Below are 12792 nucleotides of genomic sequence, written 5' to 3'. Positions count from 1 at the left end.
GTTGAAAGAAACCCCAAATCCAAGGCAAGATACACCTTTTTTCCTTGTCTGGATGACAAATCATATCTAATTTATCTCAGAGCCTTGAGGTGTCTTTTCAGCAGCACACTGTTCAATCCAGCAGCATATCGCTGCAAACTTTGAGGTCTAATTGTTTTGGTAGCTTGTACATTTTGGAATTTAAAAAAAACCAAACCCTGGTGTGAAATGTGTGCTGGCTTCGAAGGCACATTTAGGAGGCTTTGGGGCATATTCAGTAGCACAAAGGAAGGGTTTTCCTCCTCAAGGTCATTTTTTAAAAACTCCTGTAAATAATAAATGCTTGAAGCGCCTTTGTTTGAATGGTCCTGTCTTTCAAGTAATGAATGCATTTTATTTATTTTTATTTTGTTCTAAAATTACCTTCATTTTCCACATGCTGGTGTCAAGGCAAAGTTGTTGTAAAGTCAGAAAGTTGGTTTTTTTATTTTAGCTAAAGGAATGGGATGGTATTTCCTTTGCTGGAATGAACAAAATGTTATTTGTTTAGCACTGCTATCCAAATACTTCTAGCTATCAAAGAGGGAAATCCATTTTTCTTTCATTGTGTGTGTTTTATAAGCTAAGGAGCCCTTTCAGGCCAATAAGGCTTCACAAGTCTTCGCTATTCTTTTTATCTTATTTTTTGGCTTCTTTTTCTGGTGGTATAAAATGACCAACAGGGATAGTATCTTGGTATTCTGGAAGGGCCTGGACCCCTGCAATATTACATGCTCAAAGTGAAGCTAAAGAAAGGTGAAGTGGTGGCTTCTGGGCAATCAGGTGAAGGTTTCTAACCAAGTTAGATGTGTATTTCATCTGTTTTGATTTTGTTTGTAAGTAACTGGAATGTGGTTTGATCTGAAAGATATTTCTTATGATCCACAGATCATGGAATCAGCTGGTGCTCCTTCAGTCACCCTTATAGTAGGCAGTGGCCTTTCATGTTTGGCTTTGATCACCCTAGCAGTTGTCTATGCAGCACTATGGAGGTAGGTAATTGGTGAGCGGATTTTAAAGAAATGTACCATGATTTTGAGCTGGGAAGAAGGGGAGAACAAAAAAGCTTGTCCTTTTAAAATAATTTGGGAGCACCCTTGCTGTGAATGAGTTGTTAATCAGATCATGGAATACGGCAAAATTTCTGATTAGGATCACAGACTTTCTGTTCTTACTTGGGTGCCCCCCTCCTGCCCACCTAAACCACTTTCCCATCTTTGGCACCCATCATATTTGATCTTGTGAAGTAATTGGCATGAAGACTGGAGTTCCTCCCACTTCCAAAGACTCCTTCTTCCATTTATGTTGGTGAAGCATTTGTGGACCTGCCTTTTCGGTTCAGAAGCATATACTCATAAGAGATCTTGATATCCAACATGGCACATTATGGAGTTCTGATTTGCAGTTACTGTTGTACATTCATATTTTTGATATGGGATTTCCCCTAAAAGAAGCAGCTGAGTGACCACTCTCCAAGGCCCTCCCACTATTCTCTAACTCACTGGTTCCCAACCCTTGGGCCTCCAGGTGTTTTGGCCTTCAATTCCCAGAAATCCCAGCCAGCTTACCAGCTATTAGGAACTATGGGAGATGAAGTCCAAAACACCGGGCCTCTTCCACACAACTGAATAAAATCCCACATTTTCTGCTTTGAACTGGAATATATGGCAGTGTGGACTCAGATAACACAGTTTAAAGAAGATATTGTGGGATTTTCTGCCTTGATATTCTGAATTATATGGCTGTGTGAAAGGACCCAAAGGTTGGGAACAACTGCTCTAATTTGATCTTTGATCCTATTGATTCAGTGGCACAAGCAGATGTTTCTCCTGCTTAATAACTTTGATCTTGGCTTCACATAAAATTACTACTTTGCTTGAAACCCATGATTTCTATCTAAGTTTCCCAGGATACATTTGCACAAAAGGATGTCTTATATACAATGGGGTTCCCTTGTGAAGAGGGAAATGTTCACTAATACATGACATTCACAATCTGAGTGCCTCCTCAAGGATCAACATGTAGAGACAAAATGAACTGTACAAGCTGACTTCCAAAAAAAAAAGTCATGGTGGATATCCAGCTGAAATGGGCCCAGCCATCACAATATAGACAGAAAAATTGCATCAAATAGTGACTGGAAAGAAGGGATCGTGAGTTTGAGGTATCTTCCTCTGTGACATATGAATAAATAAATAGATCCTTCTTGGAATTATTAAAAGTTCAAAAGACAAATAATTACTTCAATACTCATCTTGTTGCGTGAGAAATAATTGCAGAAAGGAGTATATTCATATGGTCAGATCACATAAACTGTGAACCACATAAACTGCCTCCCATTTACACAGTAAATCTGCACACACACACCCAGCCCACACCTCACTGTGAAAACATATCATTACATATTTAGCTATATCAATGCTATTACAATAGCAACTGAAATGGAAATACTGTAATAAAGATATTCCACACTATCTCCTAACCTTACCAATTAGGTAAAAATGCTTGGTATCAAGACCAGGCCAAAAATAAGCCTGTCTATATTTGTCTCTATCAACATCATACTCAATTACTGTGTGTGTGTGTGTACACACACATTTGTGTTAAAATTGATAAACAATGAATGCATTCTAATATGCACTAATGGCAGTAGAGCATAAATATGAAGAAGAGAGAATAAACATGAATTTTCTCAATATTAAGGGAAATAATCCTATTTACAATCAAAGCAAAATTGAAAAGATGGTGTCTGGATTTTCAGAGGTTATTTTTTCCCCCTAGACAATGATCTATGAGATAGAAATGTGTATTGCCACATAAACTACTCCTTTCTTACCATTAAGATAAGAGGTGGAAGCTCCTTCTTTGGAAACTTTTAAACAGAGGCGAGATGGCCATCTGTCAGGGGTGCTTTGAATGCAATTTTCCTACTTCTTGGTAGTGGGTTGGATTGGATGGCCCACCAGGTCTCTTTCCACTCTATGATTCTATGATTCTATTTTATTATGTTTTATCATCAAGCCATAAAGGCTTCATAATTATGGGGTCACTCCAGTCAGGCATGTCCAGGGCATCCCATAGAAAATCCAATAGAGGTGTAACATTAAAAAGTAGAATGTTTCAGTCTTGGAGGACTATAAGGAAAGGTGGCATTTTTGGGGACTAGATCTGTGTTATGCAGATCTTATCCACCCAATCCTTCTAAATGTTTGTAAAAAAGAGTGGCAATGCTCTTTCTTGTTACTGCCGTTTCTTAAAATGCTGGGAGGAGATTGCACTCACAAAGGCAAATAGATGAAGGTGAGAGAAAGCAGGAAAGCAGTACTGGTGGGAGCAACTAAGTTGGAGTCCTGAAGCCCCTTTAGCTCTCCTGCCCTGCTAGTGTGGCAGCAAACTACATGAGATATTAGCAAGGGCCATCGTTTATGACCTCTGCAGCTCAAGAAGCTGTTTCCTCATTTTTGTCATTTTTGTCTGTTAGATATCTATATGACCTTCTGAAACAAGCATGGCTGTTTCTGAATAAGCCCTTCCAACAAGATGCTTATCAATATCTGGAAGGGCCTATTTTTTTGGCCATCCCTGAAATATAAGTTCCAGGTGTTTTCCATTAAGCTCCCAACTACTAGCACAGTCCACGGAGAAGAATTGTGGTATTTGTATCCCACATGAAGTACAATGAAGTTTTGGGAACATTGTAAAATATATGAGCTACATTTTCATTCTTTGTGCAATGCTGTAATTAGCCATTGTTGACATGGACAGACCAAATTAAAAATAGATTCCCAAGTGTTGTTTTTAAGGCTCAGATTAGACTTCTGGAGCCCTTATATTTTCAAAGTGTTACTGAAACACTAAATAATTATCAGTGTCAGTAATGTCTTGTTTTCAATAAGAATTTCAAAAACTGATACGCCATGCATTTTGAAAGCCTTTCATTATGTGTTTTTATTTGTACAGGTACATCAGATCTGAGAGGTCAATAATTCTAATTAATTTCTGCCTATCTATTATCTCATCAAATATCCTGATATTGGTTGGACAAACACAGACCCATAATAAGGTATGACTAAACTGTCTTTTGAAATTAATTGCAATCTGTTTTTAAATAGCTGAATGCTTTTCTCTTCTTGGCAAAAGAAAGGAGGTTCCTTTGCAGAAATCTGATATCTTCTCTGGTGAAATAAATAAAAGTCAAAGAAATGATTCAACATGTTTCCTAGGAAGTTTATCTTCCCCCATTTGGTATCATTCCCTCTGGATAATTAGTGTGCGTGTATGTTTTTCCTGTAGCAAACTTGTGTAAATTTCAAAGCTAAAAAAGTTCAAAGACAAGATACATCAAAAGCTCAGATTCTGCCTCATTATGGTTGTTGTAATAGGATTGTGCTACAATGTTTTTGTCTTCTTTATTAGCATACTGACATTGAGTAGGGAAGTAGAAAATATTTGGGAGTTGGAGCATTCTGTTACAACATTTGAGGAGGCCCTGTCAAGGGACTGCTCAAATAAACTGGTCACGAGAAGATGCGTGTTCTGTGCATCTATTACTAAATTATGGTCTATAATATATGTTGTTTTCTGGCTATAAAGAGTGTACTGAGTATTAGAAAATGGGTTCTGATGATGACTTTGGACTACCAAGCATTACTCAGCCTAGTTGACTTGACGTTCTTGGGATCATTTAGTAGAACTAACATTCTGGTCCTAAATCCTGTGTTGAACAGCTTGTTTTCAGTCAATAAAGTTGATTTCATACATAATTTTGCTTGAATTCATTAGCCATGATAATGTTTTGTGAGATTCAATGGTATTTGAGGAGTTACAACTAAGCTATGAGTCATGGTCATCCATTTGTGCAAGCAACTAATGAACATTTCCTTGTGAGCAGATTGGTTTAAAGAGTTTAGGAATATCACACTTAAATCTGTATGGGTTTATTGTGCGAATCCTCATCATCTGTGGTCTTACTCTTTTAAATCCCGTAGTATTCTGATCATGGCACTATTTCGGTTGTTGGCAGATTGGTTGTGGAAGGAAGGGAAAACCCTTGATGAAATTCCTAATCGGATCCCTAAGACTCATTGCCCCATTCTAATACGCAAATCCCTAATGAGAAAGGCACTCAAAATGATTCTCTCTTAGAGTTGTGCTAGTTACAAGGGTCCTCTGTTGCAATGGGTATTCCAGTGGAAATATTGCAGTATTAGTTTCATTAAAGCTGAAGAGCTAAGAGCGGGACTTTGTGCTTATCTGCTCTGTGAGTCACACTGACGATTAGGATCATCACACACATACACACATGCATGAATACATAACGTGATTTTTTAGAAGTTCTTTTAAAAAACCCTACTAATTGGGGTCATTACATTCCCTAAACTTTTGCTTTCATATAGCACAGTTTCCCTCTCTAGAGTATACCCAAGAAAAGTGTTTTCCCCATCTTTTAAAATCATAAGAAAATCTGTCACTGATTTTAATGATGTGCTCCTCCTGGTCTCAGAAGAGAGAGAGAGAGAGAGAGAGGAGAACCAACTGCATTCTTAACATTCTCACATTCCCTCTTTGTGGCTATGAGGGACTTTTAGCTGCCTGGCACTGGCTGCTTAAGCTATTTTATTTTTATGAATGTTCTAATTTTAATGTATTGTTAGAGGTTCATTAAGACTGATTCTTGCATTATATATGTGTGTTTAGCAGTGCAAGCATGTGTCCGTGTTCAGTGTGGGAGGAAGGAAGGAACTCAAGCAGCCTTGATGTGAACAGGGGGTGCCAGATAGCTGAAGTCCCATTATGGCTTCATGAGTTTCCTCCTCTTATGTTTTACTATCCATGGTTGTCCATGTGTAGATTATTAATCCTAAACATAATGGAGTGGATATAATTGAGTTCCATTCTGATGACCAAAATGCTTCTGTTGGCTTTCTGTGCACCATCAGAATCCGCTTCAGAAGTTCTAGAAGAGATATTCAGGTAGTACAAAGGGCTGCAGGATTGGGGAGAAGGAAACATTTTTTTTAGTAATGGATTGGTGGGTTCAGCCTAGTGTGCAAATCAACATTCAGAAACAGCAGGTAGAAACAGAATTTGCATGAAGAAAGAATTTCAGGATGGAATAATATTTTGGGGGACTTGGCATGATGCCTCATTGCAGGATATTCCAAATGGAAATTGGAAAAGTTATATTTTAGGACTCAAGTTCCTGAAATCCCTCATCTAACAAGTACTGGCCATGGTAGCCAGACACTTTAGGAACTGGAGTTGGAAAAGGAAATTTTCTTTGCTCTGTAAGTGGCCCAATAGTTTGGGCCACTTCTACCCAATTATTGCATTGTCTTCAAGATGCGTCTGGTTGGGCTTATAAAGAGGGTAGTGTTCTTGACTTATTTTGATGGTCAGCAGGTTTTAGAAAAATTACCACTTGTCTAACCCATTCTGCCACTTCTTTCAAAGTATTTTGAGATTTAATGTGTTGTCTTTGAGAAATGAGTCGTTTATGGCCTCTTTGAATACATTGGAATTTACTTCTTACTAGACATGTATAGCTTTGCCTTGTATGCTTTGCTTTATTTCTTCTCCATTCCATCACCATCTTCCAAAAACAAAAACCCAATAAAAGAGTTTTAAACAAAAGCAAAAATGCTGTAGTATAAAATGCATTCACCTAAATGTGTATTTTCTTCTTGTCTTCCTTTCTTAATTCATATGTTCTTTTTCAAATATCCCTGAAAATAATGGTATAGATGAGAGGCAGGGAAAAACATTGATTTTACCAGAAAAATAGTTCTAATAATTTTGTTTATTTCCAGCCAGTATATTCTAATAATTTGCTTATGGTGTCATTTATGCCTATGTTCTGTCCATGCATTTTCCATGATGTTGCCTTATAGAGCGAAGTTGTGTGTATATACTTTGGTAGTGGCCTGCTGTTGCCATTCCTGTCTAGTGAAAATTAGAGAGTGTTTGTAACTATTCAGAATGTAGTGCTGAAACTAGACCTGTGCTCATATTTCTCTGGCAAGATTTATTTAATTATCTGCTTCAGAACATTTAGGTCTAAAAGTAGCCTGGCTCCAATGTAGCCTAGAAATAAAGTAGGTGAACACAAAAATAAGTTGAAGGTATCGCCTGAGAATTTGGTACAGAAATCAGATTCTTGCTCATGATTCCAATGTGGGCTTGTCTGTCTATCCATCTCTTTTGTTGGGATTCTCATCTATTGTTTTACAAAAGAACCTTATTTATAGAATAATGGAAACTTGATGTTGGAAGGGACCATAACCTTTTCCATTTGTAATGACTTCAGGCTTTTAAAAAAAGGGGTGATATTTGTGGACTTCAAAAGATTAAAATTCCCAAGTTCCGAATCTACATGGGTCTTTATTTTTTTGGACCATCTTAAAAGAGATAACGTTAAGCATGGCTCTGAAAATGAGGCTACATCTTTCTTTAAAAACTGGCCACAAAAACATATTTATAATCTACACAGATCTGTTTGTATCATCTAGACAGGGTTAGAACTAGATGCAAGAAAGGCAAATTAAAATTCTAACACGGACACAGTGATTCTGCAGTGCCCTTGATTACTATCAGTCTGTGCTACATACCATGTCTATTCTGCAGGTAAAATAAATCTTGTCTATTTATAAGCTGTACCTTCCCAAGGGAAGTCAGACTGGCTATATTCTTTCTGAGCTTCTGGCTGTTACATCACTTGGCCTTTGGACCTTAAAACCAGGGCTTTCTGCTCTAGCCATTTTAAATGTCTATGGTTTCAAAGCTATTTTAATAAAAGGAGTTTTAGCCTGTGTTGTTTGTTAATTTGTTATTTGAAGTTTTATTTTTTTTTCACATGTTGTAGATTGCCTCGGGGACACTAGCAGGTTAGGTATATACCATCAGTCATTCAGTCAGTCAATCAATCAATATATGCTGTTTCCAGGCCTTTGAATAAAGGGGTTGTTTTTGTTATACACCTGCCAAGTTGAGTACAACTTAAGGTGATCCTATTTTAGGATTGGCTTGGTGATATTTTTTCATTGCTTTTATTTAAGTTTGGGAGAATGTGCCATGCCTAAGGTCACCTAGTGAGTTTCCTTAGCTGAGGAGGGATTCCAACCCTTTTGTGCCTCGTGCAACATCAAACCACACCACCGTGAATAAACAGTGGGCACTAAAACATGTAATAATCAAACAAATCTGCCTCTCTTTTTATATAGTATACCATCCAAGGCGAAGGATTAAAGTTGTGTTCTTTATTTGCCCACATTCCTTTCATTTTCCTTAGTAAGTATATCAGTACCATTCTAAAATGTACACTGAGGCAGGCCTAAGGAACGTGCGGCCTTCCTAATCTTGCTGTACTCAACTCTCTTCAACCCTTGCTAGCCTGGATAGAGGTGAAGATTAGACAAGTTCCAAAGCAGTAGTGTTTGTATAATTATTTTGGTGATTGTTCACAGAGTCTGAGGCCGCTGTGGGAGTGGGAAATGGTTGTAAAGAAACATAATTTCCCAAATATTGGGACAGGTTCTTGCTTTTACATTTAATTATTATTTTTCCTTTATTTTCATATTACTTGAGATGATGTGACAGTACATGAGTCTCATCTCACCTGTTTTCGTTTAAATGAGCATAGGATAAATCTGATTTTTAAATATCTTGTCCTACACTGTTTCCTCCATGGTCATTGCTTTTCTTCCCCCACTCCCATGCCATTTAACCTTCCTTAGCTCCCATCATGTTCAGCCCACATAGCTGTTGGCCAGTTTTGATGGGAATAACTGCCCAAACATGTTGAACAGTGGTTCCCAAACTTTGGTCCTCCAGATGTTTTGGATTTCCTGAATTCCTGAGTGTTGGCCAATCTGTGGATATCCAGGCATTGAAGTCGTAAACATCTGGTGATGAAAGTTTGGGAACCACTAATATAGAAATTACCAGGTAGAGGGAAGGTGCCATAGGTGGTGGTTAGAGAAGTTGATCTCCCTTCTTGCTCTGTGGAATTGCTACTGTCCACTCTCTAGTGTCAGCAATGACCTTGATTTCTGTTCCTTTCTTTAAAGCACTCTTTTAGAGCAGCCATATATAATAGACTTTCTGTTCCTGTGGTTAGCTTGATTGTCCTTGGGCCCACACTCTCATGTAGCAAACTATAACAGACAATCATGGGTCTTGGTCCACAGCAGCTCCTGTGATTGAGGCTGTAGTACTCCCAGTGACAATTTTGGCGACTGCTGTGTGGTTTTATATTCATACTCTAAATTTTATCATTTGACCAGCTGTATGTGAGGTTGTTTAGAACAGTCCACATAGACATTAACAATTGTTGCATGAATTTGCCAAAGAATTTCTTTAAAATGTTACATTGCTGTATTTTAGCAAAAGAACAAACAAACAAACCTAAAACCAAAACCCACTTTGCTACCTAGTCTTCACTTTCAGGCTGACTTATTAACAAAATATAAAAATAGAACAAACAATTCTAAAATCATAAAATAAAGTACCAGCTGATACAAAGAAAAAATACCAAGGAAGCCTCTTCCAATTCCACATGATTTCATTCTTCCACAAAAGATCACCAACACTTTTGTGCTCAAAACATACAGATATGTTTCATTATCATGATTATTTCTGAACTGGAAGCAACAATCGGATCTAAAGATTGTTGATCACTGAAATACTGGGGAATGTTGTTTTGTAACCCTTTTTTAAAAGAGTTGAATTCAGTAATTAATATATATGTAAGACAGATTAGCTGTCCTTGCCAACTACTAGGGAGTGGTTGCAAAGGATATAGCTATTTTAGAAGGTTGGCAGGGAAGTACAAGGGATGCCAAGCGATGAAGCAGCTGAGGGTGATATTAAACATCAGTTCTCATGTATCAAGCATTACGACTATCTGTCTGTTAGCTTTATACAATTTCCCTGAGTGAATTAAGAGGATACAAAGTCTGAAGGACTTCAAGAGACTGTTCGTTTGCCTGCTTAAATTACCTCTTGTCTCCTTCATTGCAAACAAGGTTGCGATGTATCTGTGCCTCAGGAAGAGGAGATTCCTGTCTCTGTTGACAGGGCCTACAGAATCACTATGGATTTTAGAAAGCTGAAGTATTTTGTAATGACTTCAATTGCATACTGCTAGCAGAGAGACATTTCTCTCATTTTCTATCTCTGCCTCTTTCAGAGTACATCTACACTGCAGTTTGATGACACTCTACTTGCCATGACTCAATATGCTGGAATCCTGGGAGTTGTAACTTGACAGAGAAAGCTAAAGACCTTGTAAAACTACAACTCCCATGATTCCATAGTACCGAACCATGACTGTTAAAGTGGTGTCAAATTTTATTAATTCTTCAGTGTAGATGCACCCTCTTTTTTCTTGGGACTTTATCATACAAAATAGACAAACCAAAATTGAAGCAGGGCTGTCACTTATCACTCAACACCATTTTCATCCCATTTCCAAGCTGTCTTCTTTCCATGATAAAGACTTCCCTTGCTATCGATGTAATATGCCCATCCCTGGCTGTTGATCTCAATAGTTGCAAATGGTGCCATGTTCCCATTACCTAGTTGGTTCAGTGGGGTCATTCCACTGGCATGTCTGGCACTGAAGTGAAATCAGGGACAGGATTCTCCAACTCCCACTTTCAAGCCCTCACTATTCCAATTTGCTTTATTTGAAGTTGTATTTGGGGTTTTTTTAATTAACTATTGCTAGGATTGCAAAATTAAATTACGGAGCAGCATAATTTATGCAGAAGGTTATGCAGAAGTAGGAGTCCAGGATTACGAGTCACCGAATTGGCATAGTTGCCTGAATGAAGACATGCCCAATTGCAAGGGTGCTCATGCTCGTACTTAATTACTGTTGATGTGATAAAGTCCTTGGTCTATGAACTAGTGTTTCAATTTGAGCCTTCAGAAGTATTCATCACATAGCTTTTTAGCTCATTTGAAAGATGTGTAGTGCAAAAAGGGGAAAAAGTGAAGTGGATTGTAGAGAGCTTTAGACTGGAAGATACATCATCAGCAAAAAGATCCTCCTCCTATTTTATTTTACTCAAGTAAGCTGATCATTTGCTTAAAACTAAAGGGAAAATTACCAGCTTTATATCGGATTTCTTAAAAAAAGTAATGGGGGAAATCCAGTTGAAAGTTTAAACACTGCATACAGACAGTGTGGACATTTTAGTTCTAAGCATTTATGTTTCAATAACAATGGCTGTTGGCACTGAAAGAAAAGCCATGGCCATGACCGTTGTAGTAGGAATCTCCAGGGACCACAATGGAGAGGTTGTTTGAAGTGTTTTTTTCAGTTACTAAATCTAGCATTTGAATTTGTACTGATACAGTGCTGCTGATCTTGTTTGGACTAAATTGGCTTACATTTCATGAATCAAATTGTGTGTGTGATCTGGCTGGTAGAACTGTAAATAAAAGAACTGTACCATGCCAGTGTGCCTCTATATCTCCATATATCTCAACAACCAGAATCAGTATGGATACAGGTTCTTCTTCCATGCAGTGATTGTTCAGTGCTCTTTACTAGATTCTCATGGCCTGGCACACAGGTCTATAGCCTTACTTGTCCTTCTGTCTTGAGGAGCTCTTAGCATTGCATGCAGAAGCCCCCCAGAATCCCATCATTTCCAAAAAAAGGTTGTGTTAGAAAGAGGGGTGGGTGGTTCACAATTCTTTCAATTGCAGGGTACATAAGTCTTTTCATATGATCACTTGTTTGCTGTTGCTTTTAAGCCCCCAAGAAAAATGGTGTCATTTTGACATTCTTTGGAATTTAGTGGTATAAATTGTTTGATTTATGTTCTACCTTTCACACAAAGTGGGATTTCCTCCACTGGATCAGTGATTGGTAAAGACCCAAATAATAGGTTTCAGTAAGTTTCTTATATATGTGCAGGTAACTGCCTGTAAAAAGAGAGATGGTTTGTGTGTCTGTATACATTGCTTTATTTTCTTCATATTCTGAAACTGCCTCTTACAGCTTCATTAGCAATGGCAATATAAATAAAAACAAATTAGCCATCTGAAGAAAAGAAAACACAGTTTCGCTGTTTCCTTGTGAAAACAACTAGACTGTAACATTTGAAGTGAAAGGCAAAAATGCCTGGAGACAAATGCAACTAGCTAATCCCCTTGCACCTTCGCTGTTTGCTTGTTGGGCTTGTGTCTCGAGCTGCTGACATGTCCTTGTGCCTTAAAGGGAGTTTGCATGGCACATTATCTTTTAAGGCAGAATCCAAGGTAGCTTGTCGCAACACATGTCGAATCCTGCATCTTGTGTATCTAATTATAGAACGGCATTTGTTATGCTCTAGTTAGGACAATTGGGGACTATTATCTGTTAAGATTCATAGATTGTGCACCTGTGGGTTATACAGCTGGAAGTTGTGGGCACTGCTAGGATGCAAAGACTATAAAAGAATGCCCCCCCCCCCCCCAAAGAAGAAAAGAAAAGAAAAGAATTCTGGAGATGGAGGGTAGATATGGGTTAGCAGTGATAGTATGGTGGCATTTATTAGAGGTCCAAATTGGATCATTTCCTGACTGTTTTTCAAATTCCCTGTATGGTCTTCATCAACACTAAACCATCCTATTACCAATTTCCTAGGAATATAATAAACTTTTTTATCTGTAATCAGACCTCTGGCCTAGCTAGCTAAGCACTGCTTCCACCTGGACTAGCAGATGTTCTCCAGGGCTTTCAGGAAGTAATATATGTAATCCACCATTGAGTTATGGCACCTG

The 12792-nt window shown here is 38.1% G+C and overlaps 1 protein-coding gene across 5 annotated transcripts in view; it reads left to right on the top strand.

The window, feature by feature from the left end:
- Positions 1-12792, top strand: part of ADGRB3 (adhesion G protein-coupled receptor B3) — a 596417-nt gene that overhangs the window by 450530 nt on the left and 133095 nt on the right. For all 5 annotated transcript variants that reach the window (XM_060752829.2, XM_060752830.2, XM_060752828.2 and 2 more), the window contains 2 exons: positions 907-1010; positions 3979-4081. In XM_060752829.2, the coding sequence (XP_060608812.2) occupies positions 907-1010; positions 3979-4081 (207 nt within the window). The remainder of the gene's footprint in view (positions 1-906; positions 1011-3978; positions 4082-12792) is intronic.

This window comes from Anolis sagrei, chromosome 1 (genome assembly GCF_037176765.1).
Source record: "Anolis sagrei isolate rAnoSag1 chromosome 1, rAnoSag1.mat, whole genome shotgun sequence".
Classification (NCBI taxonomy): domain Eukaryota; kingdom Metazoa; phylum Chordata; class Lepidosauria; order Squamata; family Dactyloidae; genus Anolis; species Anolis sagrei.
The sequence above is the reverse complement of the archived record's forward strand: the minus strand, read 5'-3'. Positions and strand labels throughout refer to the sequence as shown.